The sequence below is a fragment of the Hemiscyllium ocellatum genome, chromosome 23 (genome assembly GCF_020745735.1).
Source record: "Hemiscyllium ocellatum isolate sHemOce1 chromosome 23, sHemOce1.pat.X.cur, whole genome shotgun sequence".
NCBI classification, from domain to species: Eukaryota; Metazoa; Chordata; class Chondrichthyes; order Orectolobiformes; family Hemiscylliidae; genus Hemiscyllium; species Hemiscyllium ocellatum.
The window spans coordinates 14,599,865-14,624,806 of NC_083423.1; the positions used below are offsets into that span (position 1 = coordinate 14,599,865).

At 44.0% G+C, this 24,942-nt stretch overlaps 1 protein-coding gene across 1 annotated transcript in view; it reads right to left on the reverse strand.

Annotated features, from left to right (window-relative positions):
* plxna4 (plexin A4) overlaps positions 1-24,942 on the reverse strand; it is a 630,201-nt gene that overhangs the window by 48,968 nt on the left and 556,291 nt on the right. Inside the window, exons 23-24 of the mRNA XM_060842703.1 lie at positions 12,816-12,882; positions 8,266-8,412 (exon numbers count right to left, since the gene is read on the reverse strand). Of these exons, the coding sequence (XP_060698686.1) occupies positions 8,266-8,412; positions 12,816-12,882 (214 nt within the window). The remainder of the gene's footprint in view (positions 1-8,265; positions 8,413-12,815; positions 12,883-24,942) is intronic.

Here is a 24,942-nt window from a genome sequence, read left to right on the forward strand (position 1 = left end):
TGTTGGGCCGAAGGGCCTGTTTCCACACTGTAAGTAATTTTAAAAAAACAGATAGTGCTCTCTCTGGTGCCTGGGTCAATATTTAAGTGACTAAATGTGATTTTCTGGTCAGTTCCCTCAGTGCAATGTATTTGCTGCATTTCCTACGTTACTTCAGCGGATTTAATTCAAAACTACATACTTGGTTCTGGAGTATTTTGGTTTGCCCTAGGTTTGTGGAAAACATGACTGAAGTGAGTGTTTCTTTATTCCTCTTGGAAGGAAGGAGCCAGTTTTGCTTGTGGGAATACAGGAAGCTCGCACACAGTTACCAAACTCGCATCATGTGAAGCTTACAACCACCAAGGGTCACATGAAGCAGCCAATGTTCCTCCCCACCCTTTAGGTTTTGAAATTTTATCTAAACATGGCTGTGGAGAGAATGCAGAGGCACAGTACCATAGAAACCCCTCGCATCATTTCAGACAGTCTGACACATTGCAGAGATTGGAACTACACATTTACACAGTGAGCATTTACTCTCTGCTTCTATGGAGCATAACATCATGCCTTCAGACATTAATCGATAATGAGTGAACAACAACAACTTACATTTATGGAGCATCTTTAACATAATAAAGCATTACATCACACAACATAGTACAGTATACAGGTACAGAACAATCAAGGAGACGAATAGATGCTATCCTACACTATCAGAAGGTTTGAACATGAATGTAAGTATGTTACTCAGTTATGCAGAGCATTAGTGAGGTGACAAAATTAGAAATTGCTGGAAAAGATCAGCATTTGTGGAGAAAAATCAGAGTTAACCCATGCAGACACGGGGAGAACGTGCAAACTCCACACAGTCGCCTGAGGCGGGAATTGAACCCAGGTCTCAGGCGCTGTGAGGCAGCAGTGCTAACCACTGTGCCACCGTGCCACCCACATGTTCTTTGATCCTTTATGACTGGCCCTGTACGCAAAGAGACAAATAGTTCAACATTTCATTCATCCCAACCTCTGACAATGCGGCGCACCCTTCAGACTGCACAGAAAGGTCAGACTGTTTCTGTGCTTACCTTTCGAGAGTGGGGTTTGAGCCTTCAGACCAAGCGATGAAAGCATTATAACTGAGCTACATTCTGATAGTCCAAGGCATTCATTGTTCACGTGACCCTTCCTCAGGACTGAGGTCACATCTCAAATACAGGAGAAGGTTCAGAGAAAGTTGATTAAATTGATGGTTGAAACAAATGGCTTGTCTTATGAGAATAGGTTGAACAGACTGAGTTTGTTTTCACTGGAATTTAGAAAAGTGAGGGATGGCTTGCTGTAGTGTATAAGATTCTGAATGGTATTGACAAGGTGGATATAAGTATGCTACCCCTTGTGGATCAGTCTAGAATTAGGGGTCGACCATTTAGGGCAGAGATGAAGAATTTATTTTCTCTCCGAGTTGTGTGATCTTGTGCTGGGAAAGCAGTAGAGCTGGACCATAAATCATTTGAAGCTGTGAGTAGATAGATTCTTATTTGACAGGGAGATCAAACGTTATGGGGTTGATAGGAGGGTCGAATTTGGAACACAATCAATTCAGTAGTGACCTTATTAAATGGCAGAGCAGGTTAGAGGGGCCAAATGGCTTACTGCTACTCCTATTTTGATGTTTGTATTAGTCAATAAAATTTGACACCAGCAGGGATGCTAGGAGAGGTGACTGAATGATTAGTTGAAGAGGTAGGCTTTTAAAGAGTGAATTAAAGGACGGAATTGGGTAAAGAAGTGGGAAGGTTAAGGCAGAGAGTCCTAGAGCTTGGAGTCCCAGAGCAGGGGAAATCAGGAAGCCATAAATGGGGGGAAAGGCAGCAATTTTGAGACTTGTAGTGTTGAAAGAGGTTCAATATACAGAGTGGCAGGACCATGGAAGAGTCAATGTAGATCAGTGAACACAGTAAGGTGCAGTGGACAGTTAGGACAAGGGCAGCAGAACTGTTGAGTGAGAGATCATTAAAGGAGATTGAAACAGAAACAGGTACTAATCAATAAACTTCTGAACAAAATTAGGCCATTTGACCCATCGAGTCTGCTCTGCCATTTGATCATGGCTTATATGTTTGATATGTAATATATTCTGATATGTAACCTTTGATCTCCTTACCAATCAAGAACCTATCCATCTCTGTCTTAAAGACACTCTTTAACTTGGCCTCCACAGCCCCCTGCGGCAATGAGTTCCACAGATTCACCACCCTCTCGCTGAAGAAATTCCTCCTCATCTCAGTTCTACAGGGTCAGTCCTTCACTCTGAGGCTGTGCCCTTCGGTCGTCATCTCTCCTACTAGTGGAAACATCTTCTCCATGTCACTCTATCCAGGCCTCTCAGTATTCTGTAAGCTTCAATCAGATTCTCCTCATCCTTCTAAACTCCATTGAGCACAGATTGCCCTCAATTGCTCCTCATATGATAAGCATATATATACTTATGAAGGTTACTATTTCGCCAGATCAGGGTGCAGTTGAAATGATGTATGTCCAAAACCTTCACCTGATCTTTCTCTTCCAGATGCTAACTCACCTGCTTTGTGCTCCCAGCACTTCCTAATTTTTATTCATTAAAACAGCGCAGGTGAGAATTTGATATTTGCACTGCTTCAATTGCCCACAGTGTCCAGGGACATGCAAGCTACATGGATTAGCCATGGGAAATGCAAGGTTACAGGGATAGCTGGGGGTGGGGCATGGGTCCGAGTGGAATGCTCTTTGGAGGGTCAGTGTGGACTTGATGGGCTAAATGGCCTGTTTCCACACTGTAGCGATTTTACAAAAACGTCTTTCTGAACACCTTTGTTAGTCATTAAATTAATGGAGCTGGAGTGAAAAGCAGTCTGCCTCTCATAAAGAAGACAACCTATTTCATGGTGCAGTTTACATGATTCAGTATCGTGGTCCCTTTGAGCTGAAATTGTCAAGAATCAGTGGGCAAGGAGAGAACATCGCAGCCAAGCTCCAGCCTGACTTCAAGTAATGGCCCCTCACAAAGATTTTCCAGGAACACCTAAAGACCAGGACCTGGGGACATTGGCCTGATGTTGTCCCTTCAGTGCTGTGAAGCATTGAAAGCAATTGTTGGAATGGATTAGCCCAATAAAGGTCAAAGGGTCAAACCTGAGTTGTTCTTGCTTTATTGGATGAGCCATGAATGGATTCCATCAACACGCCCCCCCCCCCCCCCACCTTACGTTTCTTCCCTGTCTCTCATCTCCTGTCCCATTTTTAAAAGGTTGGGTGACCAACTCTAGGATTCTTGGAGTCTCAAGGAATAAAATTAATTCCTTGCTCAGGGCTACAGACCAAATCAAGGAACACAATCAAAAGGGTGGCTTTGGTAAAAGTGAGATCTTCAGGCTTTTCATTTTCTTAGAATATGTTTTGCCACAAGATTGCAAAAATAGTGAATAATCACTTGTTTGCATTAAGAATCATCTGAAGAGATGATGAAGAGTCTTACTGTCCTCTTCCTGGCCAAAAAGGCAAAATGCTCTGAGATGGACATACTGGGTGACCAATGTTGTTAATGTGAGGAGGGGCATAGCTGAAGGAAGATGGCCAGAACATATCCAGAGTTACTGATCCTACTTCCAAAACTGTCCTGCAAGTAGTCTCTTGGGGTCAGCCATGTCCTGTTGATGGCTCTCAGTGGTGTTAGAATTTACCAGTGGACTTGATTTCATTCATCAGCACCCCAATTTCCTGTTCAGTTTGAAATGTTATCAGCCCAAGACGGTGAGCATTCAGGGATTACTGTATCCTTTAAACTCTCATGTTTCTTTCTTTAACTATTTATACAGACTACAAATAAATTACCAGGTCATTTGCAGGTCTCTAATCCAGTGACATCCTTGCTGAAACATTTATATCATCAGCGATCCACCATGCAAAACTACCATGCAACTGGTTGTTCAGTTGCTGATTGCACGAATAACAAAATGCAAATAAAAAAAAGTGACCTCATCACATCTCAAAATCCTTTATTGTAAATGAGCTATGCTTGAATTCCAGTCACTGCTGGAATTGTCAGAAACACAGCAGCAGGTTTGGGCATAGCACTGACATAACGACTAGATAATCTGTTTGCGGTGATGTCGGTACGCCAACCCTCGCACACCAAGCCTAGTTGGCACAGGGATTGCTACCACAAACAACCCATCTTTAACAACTACCAGTCCCCATTAGCAAGTATTGATTCTCCCAGTCTGACTTTTACCTATTCCTTTGTTTGTCCAACTGATGCTCTCTCTGTCTCTCGACTTCATCTCCACTATCATTTCCTCCTAGCCCCTACCCACTTCAGCATAAATGCCATCCTTTCCCTCACCAAAATTAATTCTGAAGAAGGGTCACATTAACTCTGCTTTCTCTCCACAGATGTTGCCAGACCGACTGAGTTTTCCCAGCAATATCTGCTTTTGTTTATATTTCCAGTGATATTGATTGAGATAAATATTGGACAAGACATGGGCCATTGCTCCCTTTGAGAATAGTTACCAGGGACTGTTTTGCCTTGATCTGAGAGTGAAGGTAGGGTGTTGACTGAGCTTTAATCCATGGTGTTTGTACAGAGTTATCTGACCTCAGCAATTTTTCCCAAGTCCACTTGAGTAAAGAACGAATACAGAAAGTATCCTTTAACCCATTGGTAGATTAATACAACAGGTCGGGCAGCATCCGAGGAGCAGGAAAATCGACATTTCGGGCAGAAACCCTTCATCAGGAATGAGGCTGGGAGCCTCGGGGGTGGCGAGATAAATGGATGGGTGGGTGGGGTTGGAGGGGGAAGGTAGTTGAGAGTGCAATAGGTTGATGGAGGTGGAGGCAATGGTGATAGGTCAGAGGGGAGGGTGGAACGGATAGGTGGGAAAGAAGATGGGCAGGTAGGACAGGTCATGAGTGCGGTGCCAAGTTGGAAGGTTGGAACTGGGATAAGGTGGGGGGAGGGGAAATGAGGGAACCGGTGAAATCCACATTGATACCATTGGGTTGAAGGGTCGCGAGGCGGAAGGCGTTCTTCTTCCAGGTGTCGGGTGGTAAGGGAATAGCAATGAAGGAGGCCCAGAACCTGCAAGTCCTTGGCGGAGTGGGAGGGGCAGTTGAAGTGTTTGGCCACAGGGCGGTGGGGTTGGTTGGTGTGGGTGTTCTGGAAATGTTCTCTGGAGTGCTCTGCAGGTAGGCACCACGTTCTCCACTCCAATCTCCAGCCCTCACTTTCCCCCACTTGTAGATTATACTGGCAATTTGCCAACTCTAGTATCTGGTAGCCAGTGTTGCAGAGGTCAATGTCTTGTTTGGCGACTGATTATAAGATGGGAAATTAAAGCAATGTCACTGATGGACAGCTTCATTCAATTGATCGATTGTGATTAATGTTCTCTTCAGCACCACATCTTTGTTTTATTCATTCACAGGATATGAGCATCACTAGCTTGACCAGCATTTACTTCCCATTGCCAATTGCCCAGAGGGCAGTCACAATGCTGCAGGTCTGGAGTTACATGTATGTCAGACCAGGTAAAGACGACATTTTCTTCCTATAAAGCTCAAGTGAATTAGATGGATTTTTCTGACAATTGGCAATGGTTTCACAATCATGATAAAAGTCTTAATTTCAGACATTGACATTGAATTCAAATGCCACTATTTGCCAAGGTGGGATTTGACCCTCGGTCCGCAGAATATTACCTGAGTCTCTGGATTAATAGTCTAATGATCACACCACTCGGCCATTGACCTATATTATACACTCAATTCTATGAGGGTCCCTGTATGTCAGCCATGACAGAGACATTGCCACTCAGAGAAATACGACCCACATGTTGCGGTGGACTACTTATTTGGAAGTATTTGGTGAGTTGGGATTCCATGTGTTCTGAGGGTAGCTCAGCCATGACATCCTGCACCATTTGCTCTTTGTGCTTTGTGGCAGCTCAGCTGTAACCCTGCCTTAGACTGCTGCAAATATGTTCCTTCTCGAATTGTACACTGTCTTGGTCTCTTATGCATTATGTATCTGTACTACATTCGTAACTCACTCATTTGACTGTTACTGTTGTGAGCCCCTTGCTCTGATAATTTTAAAATTTCACTTGTGGGATATGGGCATCATTAGCTGGTCAACATCTACTGCCTGTCCATACTGCCCTTTAGGATAATTCTCTTTCACTGTCAGTAACACAGTAACGCTGCATGTACATGAAGATGTACACTATGCTGGCCCAATGTTTCTCTTCTGGATCTCTTCAATCATGTTTCTCTCTGCTCTGTAACATCAGCATCATCATTTACATCATCATTGTTAACGCACTGATTTCCCAGTATTGCATTCTCGGTTTCCACACACAAATAGCAACATCAGAAGAACGTGATTTTGTTTCTCTTTTCAGCCTCACTCATTCACTTTCATCTGACGAAGGTTGGGAAGCCACCTAATTGTATGGAGATAGGCCATTGTGAAGAGAAATGGGGTTTAATCAAAAGTGACTTGACTTACCCTCTAAGTCAGTGGATTCTTGCCAGAGAGCACGCACCTTGAAGAAATACCAGAGGAATGGTTGGAAAAGACAGGTTACTGTTCCTAATTCTGACCCTTAATTGAATTCTGATGAAAGGAAAAGTTTTATCGAGTGATCACTGATCTTTACAGGGGCTTGGTGTTTCCAGAATGCCTCTGTAAGTTGTTGCAGCATTTGGAAAGATTTTGCTCTATTTGGCCTCACAGAAAGCAGGGGATCCAATTTATTTCAAAAACATGTTCAATTGTCAAGAAGCAAAGTAACCCTCAGCGATTTAGCAAGTTGACTCAGATAATGTCAGGGAGGTTGAAGTGTAGGACCATTAATTGGGCACTGATCTCAGGGTGAGGCGATGTTCATGCTGTGGCCCACAATTAGATGGGGAAGAGGTTGAAACTTCTCATTTGCTGTCACACAATGGTACAACCCAAAAGAAGCCTATTCACCCATTCGGCCTGTGCCGGCTCCTTGGAACAGTTACCGGATTGGTCCCATTCCTCCTCCTCTTCCCTTCAGACTTCGGTGTCAGAGAGTTTATTCCAATCCCTGCTGAAAGTTATTATTGAATTTTCATCCACCACTCCTTCAGGCAGTGCAGTGCAGATTGCTACAATTCAGTGTGTAAAGCTGTAACCATCTCACCTTGAGTTTATTCACCACTTACCTCACATCCTGTTCGATGGCTGTTTTCCCTGCAGCCACAGAAAACAGATTATTTACCCATCAAAACTTTGAAGGGGCAGGCTGGCATAAGAGGAAAGAATGGACAGGCCAGGCTTGTATCTGCTGGAGTTTAGCAGAGTTAGAGTCAGCTTGATTGAAACATTCAAGATACTGAGGGGTCTTGACAGGTTGGGTGTGGAGCAGAGATTGTATCCTCTGGGAGAATCTAGAACTAAAGGTCACTGTTTTCAAAAAAAAGGGTCAGCCATTTAAGACAGAGATGAGGAGAATTTCTTTTCATTCTCAGAGAGCCTTTGGAGTTCATTTTCTCAAAAAGTGATGTAAGCAGAGTTTTGTTTTCGGTAGAGGCCAATAGATTTAAACAAGGGGGTGAAAGATTATTGGTGGTGGATGGGGTTGTGGATTTGAGCTTACAATCAGATCAGCCATGATCTTAATGAATGGCGCAGTAGTTGGACAAGCCAAAATGGACTATTCCTACTCCTAATTTTATACCTTCTTGTTGGACAGTGCACATCAGGCTCGAGGTGAAAACAGAATTGGTCACTGTCAGAATGTCTCTGTGGTGGAACTGTTGCCAACATTGACCGCAGCAGCTCATACAATGGCTTATTGCAAGGGATACAGTCAGCCAAACGCTGTTGGAACTACGCCCTCAGCACTCCTTAATCCCACCCCTCAAAGACAGGAGAGATGGAAAATAAAGCTAAGCGAGCACACACCTTACTGCCACCCCCAGCGATTCTGCTGGAAATATCCTGATTGCCAGCACGAGCTACTTGCGCCAATAACACACCTCTTGCTGGCACTGCGACAGCTCCACAGTGGAAGAGCTTTACTGCTGCTCAGCAATATGGCTGGAGGTAATTAACACCAGGCCATATTCGCAGACACCCTATCTCAACAGGAGTACACTGTTCCTGTCAGCTGCACAAATTAACCCAATTATCCCCTGACCCATTCACCCTCCCCCCTCCCCCCATCACCCCCCACCTTTGTTTCCTGTTTCATGCCCAGATTCTGAACTTACCAGCGTTTTGTAATCTATCTGCTGCCTGATGAGTTTGTCCTCACTGAGGGAGTAACGCGCCTCCCCTGTGATCGAGTCAATTGGTCCCTTCTCCATCTGCTGCTTGATGGCACAGAACAGCATGAACAAAGGCTCGCCCGCACATTCCTGATCAATGGGACACAATGAGAGAGGTCAGTGTTACTGCAGTTACACCTTTGGTACAGCCATTACCAGAGGCTCTTGAAGATAGTCAATGCAGAGCAATATATCACTGCCCCCTCCCAAAACCCACAGTGCTGACCTCCACCCAGACCCACATTAAGACCCTCATTGACACCCAGACCCTCACCCACACCCAGACCCTCACACACACCTTCACCCACCCACAGACCCACACTCACACACAGACCCTCACCCAGACCCGCACCCCCACACACACCCAGACTCACACACACCTAGACCCTCACACACACACCCTCACCCACACACACACCCTCACCCATACATAAACCCTCACCCACACACAGTCACTCCCCCAGTCCCTCACCCACACTGACACCCAGACCCTCACCCACAGCGACACCCACACAGTTACTCCACCAGTCCCTCACCCACACCCATACCCAGACCCTCACCCACACCGTCACCCACACAGTCACTCCCCCAGTCCCTTACCCACACCCAGTCCCTCACCCACACCCACACCCAGACCCTCACCCACACAGTCACTCCCCCAGTCCCTCATCTTTGCCCACATCCACACTTTCCCCCAGACCCTCACTCACAATCCAGTCCCTCATCCACAATCTAGCCCCTCGCTCACAATCCAGCCCCATCACTCACAATCCAGCCCCATCACTCACAATCCAGCCCCATCACTCACAATCCAGCCCCATCACTCACAATCCAGCCCCATCACTCACAATCCAGCCCCATCACTCACAATCCTGCCCCATCACTCACAATCCAGCCCCATCACTCACAATCCAGCCCCATCACTCACAATCCAGCCCCATCACTCACAATCCAGCCCCTCAATCAAATCTAGCCCTTCACTCACAATCTAACCCCTCACTCGCAATCCAGCCCCTCACCTGGCCCCTCACTCACAATCCAATCCCACAACTACACCCTCCCCCCTTCCAAGACACCTGCTCAGCCAGCCCTTCACCCATCGTCTCACCCTGTCCCACCTATGAACAGTGACCTTCCCCCTCCCAACCCCTTCTCACCCCCTCACTATACCCACCAATTAGATTCGGACAGCACAGGAAGTGGCCATTCAGTCTATCGTGCCCATTCTTTAAAAGAACCACAAACTGTTCCACTGGATTACCAGTGCAGTGGCATAACCACAGCGGTATCATATACAATGTGATATAGCTGGGGAGTTCTGGCTAGCACACTGGCATTAGTAGATGGGCAACCAGAGAAAGGAGAGGGAATAAAAAGATTAGCGGTAATGTCACTGGTCTAGTAATCGAGAACCGCTGGGCTAATGCTCTGGGGACATCCACATCCCATGAACAAATATGAGATCAATGCTCAGACTGGGCAGAGAAGCTCTTCCAATAGCTGTAGTTACTGCACTGTACATCAACAGAAATGGTGCCACATGGGTTACTCTCAGGTGAGGTGCATTGGGAAAAGGGAAAGGAATGGATGAACCTCCTGTTCCTAATCTCACTCAGCCACTGGACACTGTCCTAATGCTTAGTCATACCTATCACTAAAGTCAAAAAGCGACAAATAGAAGGCAGCTGGTGCTCATGGCACCCTACTAACAACAAACTGCATTTATGTAGCAGCCTTCATAGTCACATAGCATGCCAAGAAATCTCACCAGACCATAACCAAACAGGGTGTCAAAAAATCCAGTGAAGGCCAATGAGTTTTGAGATGGGAAAAGAAAAGCATACAGAAAGAGGAGCTGGTCTCTGTGACTGCGATCTGAGTTGCACTCAGCAGGCAGAATGTCAAGCTGTGAACAGATGACAACTCTCCAATCTTAATTGTTCCGCATTCAAAATTAAAGAGGTTCAAAAGCCAAGTCTAGCTGCAGAAAACAGAAGCTTTCCTGTCAGTTTATCACCAACATCCGTTGACAAACGCTAAATATTCCTTTAAAGTGACCTCTTCTGATACCACCTTGGCTCAGAGAGTCTATTAACTATGTCCACTGCGGACTAATTCTGTACATTCTAGCTTTCCCACTCTGACTTGATCGGAAACAATATACATTAACAATGGAAACGAAGATGGTAAAGTAAAGATTCCCAAAGTGAAGTTTCCTTCAATACTTGGTGCCTGGTTCCAATTCTGTTTAAATTGGTGGGCTCTGGATGCACCAATCTAATCACTTTAGATTAGATTCCCAACAAATCCACACCAACCATCCGAAGAGTAACCCACCCAGACTCATTTCCCTCTGACTAACGCACACATCTCTGAACATTATGGGATAATATCGTATGGCCAATTCACCTAACCTGCACACCCTTGGATTGAGGGAGGAAACTGGAGCACCCGGAGGAAACCCACACAGACACTGACAGAATGTGCAAATTCCACTCAGACAGTTACCCGAGGCTGGAACCAAACATGGGTCCCTGGCACTGTGAGGCTGCAGTGCTAACCACTGTGCCACCCCTTTCTGGTCTCAGAGTACAATGTCAAAAAGCCAGCAGCCAAATTACCTACAAGATCCCTCAAACAGCAAGGTGAGAATGAACAGAAAATCTACTTCATGAAATGCCCATTGCAGGGTAAGCTTCCTCAGGACACAGTGTAGAACTGTATCCCTGCCTTCCAAACACTGGCATGAGATTTTACATTGACTCGAGAGAGTGGACAGAACTCTTGGTTTAAAGTCTCCTCAGTAAGTCAGCACCCCCCACACTGCTGCAAATGAAATGGCTAAATGAATGAACAAATACCTCTGTGAACCGAAATCTGAATCATCTCGTTTCAGCAATATGGACCACCATTCCATATTGACTAGTCGGATCTATGCTTCGTTTGCATGTTCAGCCCATTTCATGTTCCTTTCGAGAAGATGCTTGTTTATGTACAATGTGAGGAGCAGGAGAATCGACGTTCCGAGCATAAACTCTTCATCAGGAATTCCTGTTGAAGGGCTTATGCCCAAAACCTCATCCTCCTGCTCCTCGGATGCTGCCTGACCTGCTGTGCTTTTCCAGCACCACACTCTTCGACTCTGATCTCCAGCATCTGCAGTCCTCACTTTCTCCCCTGCTTATGTACCATACCTAATGCATCCTACGCAAGAACTGACCATGAATTCAACAGGCCAGTTGCCCAGGATGGTATTATTTTGGAGGCCAATCCTGTTGGCAGCCAATGACTATGCGCACTTTCCTGTTTCAGGTGAGTAATTTTGTGAGACATTTTTATCTTCCTTAATACAAATTAACATGGACTTCAATTGCCACAGGCATTTACGGTGTTCAGCGTGACTCAAACTTTGCTTGGCTGTGCACTCTGTCTATACAGAGGCACAATTTAATTAACTGGAAGTACTTAGTGTGATCAACTGAAATAATAAACTTGGTTACTTGTACAACCCTGTATAATTTGTCACTTCCTTGTAAGTCTTTGCTGCCAAGGGTCAATATCTTTGAAGAACATGTTCATTCTGGGGATGTGAATATCATTGGAAAGTACCCAGGCCTAGCTATTCTTGAGAAGATGGTGTCATGTCAATTTCTTCCAATACTGCAATGAGTAGGGCAGAAGTACAGCTTCAGTGCTGGTCAGTAAGAAGTTCCTGGGTTTGACCCAGTAAAGTAACAACGAGAAGCATCCAAGTCAGGATGATGTGTGAATTGTTGGGGGAGAAGGGGATGTGGAGAATCACAGAGTCCCTACAGTGTAGAAGCAGGCCATTTGGCCCATCGGTCCCCTAGTCTATCCCTGAAACCCTGCATTTCTCATGGTTAATCCACCAAGCCTATACATCCCTCATCAGTATGGGCCATTTAGCACGGCCAATTCACCCAAACCTATGGGAGGAAACAGGAGAACGTGCAAACTCCACACAGACAGTCACCTGAGGCTGGAATCAAACCCAGGTGCCTGGTGCTGTGAGGCAGCAGTGCTAAAGACTGAGCCAGAAGGTGCTGGCATGCCTCTTCATGAACTGCTCCTCGTCATTCTAAGTGGTAGACTTGGTGTGTTTGGTAGGCACTGTTGAAAGGGGCCTGGCAAGCTGCTGCAGTGCATCTTGTAGATAGCACATCATACTACCAGTGTGTCGCAGTGTTGGAGGGAATGAATGTTTAAAGTTTATGCTCTTTGAATATAAATTCTCAAAAAAAAACAAGACAGTGTTGTGAAGATATATAACCTCCGATTTAGAAAAGAATAGTGACAGATGGCCCTTGGTTAATTAGTTTATCTCTAAGCTGCATGATGTTTTTTAAAGGAATCAATCGTATTTCCATTTGCTTTACCTCAGAGAAATATTCAGGCGGCAACTCACAGAGTGAAGGGAAGGGGAGAGGAAAAGGAGGGAGACAGACTGAGGAGAGGGCATTTTATAACCTTACCTTAAGAAATTTGTACAGGAGGAATGTAAACCAGTTGGTGAGCATTTTTTCTGCCACAGATTCAGTCCTAGAATGTAGAAATAGACAGGAGGTTAAAATCTCATTTTTGGGCATGTTTTATCAAATTACAAGTATTCAAGTTTGTTGAGGCTGCCACATTGATAGCACATTAGGAGCTGAAACCAGTCACAAAGCCATGAATTCACCAAGGGGATTGATGTCAAGAACACAAACTTGCATTTATATAGCACCTTTAGCGGAGTGAAATATCTAGAGGCAATTCATAAGAATGTTATCAGATATGCAAACCCCTTAGCCATATGTCCTAATATCTCCTGATGTGATTCAGTATCAATTTGCCTGATTTCCCTCATGTGAAGCATCTTATGACATTTTATTTTGTTAAAATAACGATACAAATGCAAGTTATTGTTGTTGATGCGATCGTTGAATCTCAGCAAGCAGGGGCTGTGGGGGCAGCCCTGTGCCTCCTGGATGAGGGCTTGTAGCACATCTGTCCAATAGGTTAAACAAGAACAAGATACTCACTTGTCCTCTAAATATCAAAAGTATTTTTAAAAATCAGCAAAAGACAACATCCTTTTCCTACGAAATCATTCATCTTCAAAGGAATCATGTGAAGCATGTTTCGTGAACAGTTCAAAATTGCTGAGGTAAGACTTTTTTCATTGTAAGGTCACAGAGGGAACAATGATCTCCCACTTGTGTTTTCCATTTGCACCTGTGGATAGTTCCCTGGGCCCCAGTCGGTTCATTTTTATTTATTCATGAGATTTGGACATTGCTGGCTAGGTCAGCATTTTTTTGCCCATCCCTAATTGCCCAGAGGGTATTTACAAGTCAGCCACGTTGTTTTGGGTCTGCGACTTTTTCGGCAAGGGTCAGTGTCCTGGTTGATACGTTTTGCTGTCACTCCCAGCTCAGAGATGAAATGGTACTCCCCTACTGGGACTCAGCTGGGATTGGTTGTTGCAAACACAGGGGGGGGAGAAAAGCAAGGGCTTTGAGGATGGCTAAACTTCATTCCAGCTTGGGCAGTGTGTAATTTTTGAGAATTATTTCATGGTGCCTGGGTTTCACTGGCTGGGCCAGCATTTACTACCCAACCTCAAGCACCCCTGGGAAAGTGGGATTGAGCTGCTGCTTGAATTATTGTCGTCTACATAGTATAGGTACACCTACAGAGCTGCTAGTGAAGGAGTTCCAGGATTTTGATCCGATCTCAGTGAGGAAATGGTCAACATAGTTCAAAGGCAGAATGGTTCATGGAGAGGAACTTCCAGATGTTGGTGTTTTCATCTATTTTTCCTTTGCCATATGTGTTGGAGGCTGTGCATTTCACAGGAGTTCTCACTCTGGTGAGTTAATGCAGTCTATCTTGTAGATGGTGCACATGGCTACCTAGTGCATTATGGTGAATATTCAGTGTGGTACCAATCAATTGGGCTGCTTTATTCTGGATGGTGTCAAGCTTCTTGAATATTGTTGGAGTTGCATCCACCCAGTCAAGTGGAGAGTATTCCACCTGATGTATATCTTGTAGATGGTAGACGGGTATTGAGCGTCAGGGGGTGAGTTACATGCTGCAATCCCTAGCCTCTGACCTACTCCTGTAGCCATAAGATGCATATAGCTGGCCCAGTTCAGTTTCTGGTTAACTGGGACACCAGGGTGTTGACAATGAAGGTTCAGCAGTGAGAATACCATTGAATGCCAAGGGAAGATGTTTATATTCTCTCTAGTTAGTGATAGTTATTGCCTGGCATTTATGTGGCATGAAAATTGCATGCCATTTATGAGCCCAAGCCTTAATGTTGTCCATGGGGTCATGAAGCTTGGGGACATAGACTGTGTTTTTTTAAGATTCCCTACAGTGTGGAAACAGGCCCTTCAGCCCAACAAGTACACACCGACCCTCTGAACAGCAACCCACCCAGGCCCATTCCCCTACATTTAACCCTGATTAATCCACCTAACACAACAGGAAACTTAGTATGAAAATGTGTTGCTGGAAAAGCGCAGCAGGTCAGGCAGCATCCAAGGAGCAGGACAGTCGACGTTCAGGAATGAAGACGGGCTCATGCCCAAAACGTCCACTCTCCTGCTCCTTGGACGCTGCCTGACCTGCTGCGCTTTTCCAGCAACACATTTTCAGCTCTGATCTCCAGTCCTCACTTTCTCCTAGGAAACTTAGCATGGCCAATTCACCTAACCTGCACATTCTTGGACTGTAGGAGGAAATCAGAGCACCCGGAGGAAACCCATACAGACACAGGGAGAATGTGCAAACTCCACACAGACAGTTGCCTGAGGTGGGAATTGAACCCAGGTCCCTGGCAATGTGAGGCAGCAGTGCTAATCACTGAGTCACTGTGCCTAATGAGTTGTAAATAGTACTGAACATTGTGCAGTCATCAGAGAACATCTCACTTCTGACCTAATGCTAGAGGATAGAACAGTAAAGAAGCAATTGAAGATGATTAGATCTGAGAAACTACGCTGAGGAACTCTCGCACAGTGATGTTCTGGGACTGAGATGATTGACCTCGATTAACTATAACCAGCTTCCATTGTGCCAAGCATGACTCCAACCAGCAGAGAGCCTTCCACTATTCTCATTGACTCCAGTTTTACTAGGGCTCTTTGTTACCATTTCAGTCATCAAAGACAGTCACTCTCACTCTCACCTCACCTCTGGCATTCTACTGTTTTGCCCAGGGTTAGACCAATCCTGTAATGAAGATGGGAGGTAAGTGGCCCTGGCAGAACCCAAACTGAGCATCCATGAGCTGACTATTGCTGAATGACACTTGACAGCACTGTTGACAATACCGTTCATCGCTGCTCCTAATCAAGGGTTGGCTAATCGAGGACTAATTGCTGGCTTGATTTGTCCTCTATCAGTTGACAGGCCTTACTTGGGCAATTTCCCACAATCCAGGGGAGATGCGACTGTTACAGATGCTCTCAAACAGCTTGGCTAGAGGCTCAGCTGCTTTTGGAGAACGTGTTCAATACTATTGCCAAATGTTGTCAGGTCCCACAGATTTTGCAATCACCAGTCTCTCCAGCCATTTGTGGATGTTATGTGAAATGAACGAAATTGGCTGAAGATAGGCACCTGTAATATTGGGGACCTCAGGAGGATTTCAAAGTTTGAGAGAAGATTTGTAGCTCGGGTGCTCGTTGTGGTTCTGTTCGCCGAGCTGGGAACTTATGTTGCAGACGTTTCGTCCCTTGTCTAGGTGACATTCTCAGTGCTTGGGAGCCTCCTGTGAAGCGCTTCTGTGATGTTTCCTCCGGCATTTATAGTGATTTGTATCTGCCGCTTACGGTTGTCAGTTCCAGCTGTCCACTGCAGTGGCCGGTATATTGGGTCCAGGTCGATGTGTTTGTTGATCGAATCTGTGGATGAGTGCCATGCCTCTAGGAATTCCCTGGCTGTTCTCTGTTTGGCTTATCCTATAATAGTAGTGATGTCCCAGTTGAACTCATGTTGCTTATCATCTGAGTGTGTGGCTACTAAGGATAGCTGGTCATGTCATTTCGCAGCTAGTTGATGTTCATGGATGCGGATCGTTAGATGTCTGCCTGTTTGTCCAATGTAGTGTTTCATGCAGTCCTTGCATGGGATTTTGTACACTACATTGGTTTTGCTCATGCTATTTCCTTTATCCTGGTGAGTTGTTGTCTGAGAGTCGCTGTTGGTTTGTGTACTTTTATGAGTCCTAGTGGTCGTAGTTGTCTGGCTGTCAGTTCAGAAATGTTTTTGATGTATGGTAGTGTGGCTAGACCTTTGGGTTGTGGCATGTCCTCATTCTGTTGTCTTTCCCTTAGGCATCTGTTGATGAAATTGCACGGGTATCCGTTTTTGGCGAATACATTGTATAGGTGTTCTTCTTCCTCTTTTTGCAGTTCTGGTGTACTGCAGTGTGTTGTGGCCCTTTTGAACAGTGTCTTGATACAACTTCTTTTGTGTGTGTTGGGGTGGTTGCTTTCGTAGTTTAGGACTTGGTCTCTGTGTGTAGCTTTCCTGTATACCTTTGTGGTGAATTCTCCGTTAGGTGTTCTCTGTACCATCATGTCTAGGAATGGGAGTTGGTTGTCCTTTTCTTCCTCTCAAGTGAATCAGATTCCTGTGAGTGTGGCGTTGATGATCCGGTGTGTGTTCTCTATTTCTGTGTTTTTAGGAGGATGCCAAGGTAGATCATCCACTTAGCATTGCTAACTGCTTCAGCTTTGTTTTTTGTGCTGGACTCTCCTTTAATTGAAAGTGTGATGTTTGTGGAGCCCAGAACATCTAGTTGGTTGTCTAATTGTCCATGACCATTCATGACTGGAAGTGGAAGGTCTGCAGAGCTTATATCTGAAAGTGTAAGACCATAAGAAATTGGACCAGGAGTAGACCATGAGGCCCTTGAACCTCCTCTGTCATTCAATAGGACCATGACTGATCCAACATTCCTCACATCCCCATGACCCTCGATTCCCCAACTGAGCAAGAGTCAACCCTACCTCAGCCTTCAATATACACAAGGACTCCGTCTGACAACTTTCTGTGGCAAGCAGTTCCAGAGACTCTTAACCCTATGAAAGTAGAAGTTCCGCCTTATCTCAGTCCTAAATTGGTGACATTTTGTTCTGCCCTCTAGCCCTAGTCTTTCCCATGAGGGGAAACATCCCCTCAGCATTTACTCTGTCAAATTGTTTAAGAATCCTGTTTGTTTCAATGAGATATCCTCTCATTCTTCTGAACACCAGTGAGTACAGTGCCAACCTTTTAGACTTTGCTCATAAGAAAATCCCTCCATACCAGGGATCATCCTAGTGGGCTTTCTTTGAACTTCCTCCAATTAAGTGCGATCTTTCCTTAAATAAAGGGACCAAAACTGCTGACAGTACTCCACTTGTGGTCTCATCAGCATCTTGTACTTCAGTATAGAACTTCCCTACTCTCATACTCCAACTTCCTTGAAATAATGGCCAAGATTAGCTTTCCTGATTACCTGTCAGCCTGTGTGCTAGTTTTCTGTGTTTCATGTACAAGTACACCAAGTCCCTTTGTGTTGCAGCTTTTCCCCATTGAAATTATATTCTGTTCTTTTCTTCTCCTTTCCAGATTGAACAAGGCTATCAGATGGCTCAGTAGTTAGCACTGCTGTCTCACAGCGCCAGGGACCCAGGTTCAATTCCAGCCTTGGGTGACTGTCTGTGTGGAGTTTGCACATTCTCCCCACGTCTGTGTGGGTTTCCTCCTACACTCCAAAGATGTGCAGGCTGGGTGAATTGGCCACGGGAAATTACCTATAGTGTTAGGTGCATGAGTCAGAGGGCAATGAGTCTGGTTGGTTTACTCTTTGGAGGGACAGTGTGGACATGTTGGGCCAAAGGGCCTGTTTCCACACTGTAGGGAATCTAATCATACATTACATTTTCCAACATCATACTCCAATTGCCATCCTTTTGCCCACTTATTTAACATATTAATATTTCTGTTTAAACCATTTGTATCCCTCACACAATCTACCTTTCCACCTATCTGAGTGTCATCTGCAAATTTGACTACAGTACATTCAGTTCCTTCCTCCAAGTCATTAATAAATATTGAAAACAGGTGTAGTCCCAGCTCTGATCCCTGTGGACCCTCACTGGTCTCAGGTGACCAATCTGGAAAAGAATCCAGTACATCCCAGGAGCTGAAAAACTACGCCATGTTCTTCGCAGCCTGCAACACATTATCATTGAGGATGAGCACCTCGCAAGACCTTCCCCACAACTCCACCTCTTGCCTTTAAACAGCCACCAAACCTCAAACAGATCATTGTTCACAGTAAAATTCCTAGCTTTCAGAACAACACCATAAAACCTTGTCACTGTAGACGCTGCAAGACGTGTCAGAGTGTCGATACAGATACCACCATTACACATGGGGATCACCCACCATGTATGTGGTAGGTACTCCTGTGACTCTGCCAACGTTGTCTATCTCATATGCTGCAGGCAGGATGCCTAAGGCATGGTACATTGGTGAGACTGAGCAGAGGCTACAGCAACAGATGAATGGGCACTACACAACAATCAACAGACAACAGTGTTCCCTCCCAGTCAGGGAACACTTCAGCGGTCCAGGACATTCAACCTCAGACCTTCGGGTGACCGTCCTCCAAGGCGGACATCAGGACAGGCAGCAATGCAAAGTGGCTGTTAACCAAGTTCGGTACTCATGGGGATGGCCTCAACTGGGACCTTGGGTTCACATCACACTACAGGTGACCCAACACTACATACACACACACACACACACACACACACACACACACACACACACACACACACGTATATAAGTTTATGGGGTAAATTTATACTTGCAGAATTGCATTTGATTTTGCTCAAAAACTGCATGAATCCATGTAAGATTCTGTAAATCCCTTTTTTAGAAATAAAATTAGTCTGAACATTGGAGCACAGACAGCCTCACACAGGGCACCTCACACCTTCAATGCATTATCTGGGTCGACATGGCACCTATTGTTTAAGTTCACTCGGGAATTTAACTTTTAAAGAAGTTCTGGGATTTACATATGAAAGAACTGAAACCAACATGGTCATTTTGAAAGATGAGAGACTTAACAAACAATCCAGATCTTTTTCAATATGTAATTTCATTTATATCACACTGTACTTTTGCTATAAATTCTGTGTCCTACAATCTTATACTGCACAAACACCTGATGAAGGAGCAGCACTCCAAAAGCTAGTGCTTCCAATTAAACCTGTTGGACTATAACCTGGTGTTGTGTGATTTTTAACTTTTTACACCCCAGTCCAACACCGCATCTTCAAGTCATGAAAAATAATCCATTAGCCTCACTCATTGTTTCCTATTTCTAACACTGTGGGTTACGATTTAATATTTTGTGAGCTACCTTGTCAAATGCCTTCTGGAAGTCCAAATACAAGATATCTACTGGTTCCTCTCTATCAACTTGTGTTGAAACTGCCTGGAAAAGCTCTAAAACCTAGTCCCAGTTTTCCTTCCATCAAGTCATGCTGGTTCTACATGATTAGATTATGATTTTCCAAATGTTCTGTTATTATGTCTTTAACAATTGATTCCAGTACTTTTCCAACAATACTAATTTTCAGGCTAATCGGCCTCTCATTTCCCACTTATTCCTCCCCTTTTGAATAGGGGTGTCACATTAGCAGTTTTCCAACCCTCTGGTACTTCTCCAGAAACCAATGATTTTTGGAAAATTACAACCAATGCAGCCATTCCTCTGTAACTACCTCTTTTAGTATTCTGGAATGCAGTTCTGTTTATGTGGAACTAATTATCTCTGACTATCACTTGCACACAAATAGTCCTGTAGGTTCACCAGGTTGATACCTCATTTTTAGGTGAGCCTGGATTTGCTCCTCCCAGGATTGGTCTCCCGACTTGACAGTCACTGTAGAGCCTAGGAAATGCCGAGTCATAAAGTCACAGCTTGTGGTTGAATACAATTCTGTTGCTGCTGATGGCATTTGTTTCAAATTTATCCTGTTCAGTACAATGGTAGTGCTACACAACACAATGGAGAGGATAAAAATTGACTTTGTCTTCACAGGGTCTGTGCATTGACCATTTTTACCAAACTGTAACGGACAGATGCCTCTACAATAGGCAGCTCGTAGGTTGGAAGTCTTTACAGGTTCTTCCATCTTGTTGGCTCCATCACTGCCCGCCACAGATCTCGTTCAGCAGCAGTGTTCAACAATGGGTCCATATTGGATGGGGTCCTAAAATATCCTTCTTTTCCTGAAAGCTCCCCTTGTGACATTGCATGGAGGCAGTGGTATCACAGTAATGTTGAACTAATAATTCCTGATGAAGGTCTTATGCCCAAAACGTCGACTCTCCTGCTCCTCGGATGCTGCCTGACCTGCTGTGCTTTTCAGACTTTTGACTCTTAATAATCCAAACCCCAAGGATAATGTTCTGGAGACAGGGGTCCCAATCCTTCTAGGGCAGACAGCAAAATCTGCATTTAACAACAATCTGGAATAAAACACTCGCCTGATAGTGACCAAATCAACACCGTCATTTGTCATAGAAATTCAACTGATTCACTGCTGTCTTTTAGGGAAGGAAATCTGCCATGTTTACCTCGACTGACCTCCACGTGACTCTAGACCCACAGCAACGAGGCTGACCCTTAGCTACCCTCAGGACAATTAGGATCAGGCAATAAATTCTGGTCTAAACAGAGGGGCCCATCTCTCCCAAGATCAAATAAAAAGAAGTGCACTATTCTGAAAACAGTCTGCTTTCAGTGCCACTGCCAAACCTCTGGTAGCACTTCTCATGACAAGTCAGGCGACAGACTGTTTAATAATGACAGGCATGTTAAACATTGCAACCCACAATGTATGCTTCTGCTGCTATGGTAGAGCTGTGTTTAGCCTGCCACATCTCTTTAAGGTGATGGATTCTTTTGCTATAAACGTTCTCGTGTTAATTGCAGGTTAATTACTGTGGGTGAGGCAGGTTTGCAGATTCGAGACTGTTCGTCAATTTCCACTGCAGGTCAACGTGCAAAATTTCCCTCCACAAAACTAATTAAACCCCAGCCGGAAATGACTGAGTTTAGTGCTCTATTTTTGAAATATCTTTTAACAGTTTAAAGTGTGACATTTAATGGTGCTGTCAACCCCAGAAGCAGAGGAGGAGAGAGAGAGGGAGAGAGTTAGAACGCTAGGCAGATAGAGAGAGAAAGTCAGATGGAGAGATAAGCAGAGAGAGAGAGAGAGAGAGAGATAGAGAGAGAGTGGAAAGACAGAGTAATTGATAGAAAGAGATGGAGATAGAAAGCAAGAGCGAAAAAGCGAGTTAAGTGCTAGGAAGAGAAAGCAAATGCAAACTAGATAAATAGACAAGAAAGGAAAATAAAGATAGATAGGGAGACACTGAGATAAACAGATATATTTATCCAGTATATGTGCATTCAATGGAGTTGATCATGTGGTGGTTATATTCGTGGATTATAATCTAGAGGCCTGGAGCCATTAGTTCAATTGTCCATCACAACAACTGGGGAATTTAAATTCAGTTAATTATATGAAGCTGGGAATAAAATGCTTGTTTCTGTCATCATGACCATGGGATACCAGCATGAAAATCCATCTGGTTCACCAAAGTCCTTTGGAGCTGAAAAACCTGCTGTTCTTACCCAGCCAGGCTGATGCGAGATTTCCATATCTGCCCTGCAGCTCTGTTGCAATCAGGTTTTTAGCTCGGCATCAATGTCTAAAGGACAATGTGGGATTAGATGAAAGAAACGCAGTTTGTTTGTGATGCTCTCTGTATGAATGGATAAAAACAGCAAAGCAACTGAATAAACGCAGTCAGGTCAGGTCACCCAACCCTCGACCCTTCCAACTACAATGTCATTAATGTGAGCAGCCAGAACAATGTGGGGGCTGCCATTTGGGTGTGGAGACGGCCCAGCCCCTTCCCAAACAAAAAAAAACTGTCTATTCAGCCTTAATACTGTGGAAGCTTTGACTGGCTTACCTGTGGGACCCTCTCACCAACTTTTGGAAAGTCCCCTCAAAGGCAAAATCATCTCGACAGTATGGAGTCGCAACACTTGAACATTTCTAATTATTCCATGTACTAACAACATAATTTTAAGCTTTTTGAGGGCTGACCTGTACAATTACATCCTGTCAGAATCTCTAACAGTAGGTGCAAGTCATTCCACCGCAAGTGTGACTTCCAATTAAAATATGGAGTGAATTGCATTTTAATGCAGTCACAAAAAAAATACTGTCTTACAGTATTAATTAAATCTTGCTTATTTCAATGCCATTGACTGTTCATTATCTCCCAGTCTCTTGGCAGATGAGATGTAAGCTTGAGAATCAAACGGTTCTTTGTTTAAGTAAACACACAGTATTAAGCTATCTATTTTGATTCACACATAGTCAAAAACAAGGACTCTTTCCTCTTTAACGCTGCCATTTTATGTGAATTGAATTGAATTTATTGTCACGTGTACCGAGGCACAGTGAAGTGCTCTCCTCCAGCCTGGGTGTTCTCAGGAGAAGGTTATCTTGCAGCCTCTTTTGCCTCAGAACCAATTCCATAGCTGACCAAACAATTCCCTAATTTTTGATTATGGCATGTTTGACCCTGACTTCATTTGATATGTGCATTTTCCAGCAAGTGTCCCCAAAAGAACGAAGGAACTAGCATTTCTATAGGAACTTTCATGACCTCAGTTATTATTAGACAGGTAATTTATTTAGGGCTTAGTGGTATGTGGGTTTTGGTCTGTGTGTCTGAAGGGGTTTAATGATTAACTTGTATTTCTGTAGCTGTGGTGATTTTGGTCCAAAACAGTGAGAGAGTTTCTGGTATGTAATTGGATTTTATTTTTCGTGGAAGAGTTTTTACAAACAAATAATGTATACTGTTGTGCATTCGACTTTCAGTTTAGACAATCAGAGCTTGACTTATTTTCTTCTGTTTAGGGGAAATGCCAAAAGCTTGGGAAAAGTTTTTAGGTTTCAGTTTGGCAGGTTTACAGAAGTTTTAGTTGAAACTGGATGTGGAAAGCAGTTGCTAGTAAAGGAGGGAGATAGCTGAGACTAGTTGAGAAATAGCTGCCACACCATAAGAAGGTAACCTTTAGAGCTCTAGACCAGAAGTGTTTGGTTAAAACCCTGAAGGGGTTATTAAAAGCTGAGAAAGTCTAAGCTTGGCTGTTTGAAGATTCAAAGAGGAGGTGGAGAATTGAAGCTACAACTGAATTAAACCCTAATAGAAAGCAGAGTTTTCTCTCGTGTCAGTACTGTAAAGGACTGCTGTTAGGATTAATGGTATTGTATTTTACCATGTGTTTCAAAATCTTTAAACTTATACTATACATAAATAGTTTGGGTTATTCTATTTTATTTTCACTTATTTTACATAAACTTCTGTTTCACTGTTAAAACCAAACCTGCAATGTTGCATGCTTACGCGTCAGTGAAAGACTACCTCTTTAAAACAAAACAAGAACAAACTATGACTTAACTGTGATCTTACTTGTCCAATAATAACGTCAGCTGGTATAATGATATTATAGCATCTTTATCCATTAACTAAATCAACATATCGGAATATTCAATTCTTTCTCTTATGTTTATCTAACTTCCCTTTAAATAGACCTACTCCTTGTGTTAACATGTTCCACATCCTAACCATGACCAAGTTTTTACTAATTTCCCAATTGGATTTATTAGGGAACATCTATACTTACAGCCCCTGGTTCTGGCCTCAGCTGCAAATGGAAACAACATGCATATTCCCCATTCAGAGAGCAGAGGAGGCAGACTCTTTGAATATTTTTAAAGCCAAGGTATGTGAATTCTTGACTAACAAGGGAGTTAATGGTTAGCAGGGAATATGGAATGTGGCCATGAGCAGTTGAGCCATGATCTAACTGAATGGTGGAATAGGCGCCAAGGGTCAAATGGCCTACTCCTGTTCTTAACCTGCATGGTTGTAATCTCTTCAATCTTTCCTTTTAGGTTCAACCTCTTAGTTCTCACATCATTCTAACAACTTTTTTTGCATCTAATCCAATGTCCTTTTACAATGTAGAGACCAGGCTCAATCACAATACTCCAGTTATGGGCTAACCACCTTGCTGTGCACACACCACCATGTCAGTGAGATTTCAGACACTGGCCAGAGCTTGTGACTTTGTATTTCAGATATGAGCCAGGAGTGCAGGGGAGAATATTAATTCAGTAAAATAAAAAAACCCTTCAGCTGAAGTGGCAGCAGCCCAGACCCATTCATGATGTACATGAAAGAACCTATGTCTTAAGTGGCAAATCAACTGCACCCTTTGCTTTCAATCAAGAGCTGGTAAATTATGGAATTCCTATAGTGTAGAAGCAGGCCATTAAGCCCATCAAGTCACACCTGCGCTCTGAAGAGTATCCCACCCAGACTACACCCTAGCCCTGTAATTCTGCATTTCCCACAGCTAATTTCCCCTAACCTACACATCCCTGGACAGTTTAACATTGTCAATCCACCTAGCCTGCACTATGGGCAATTTAACATGGC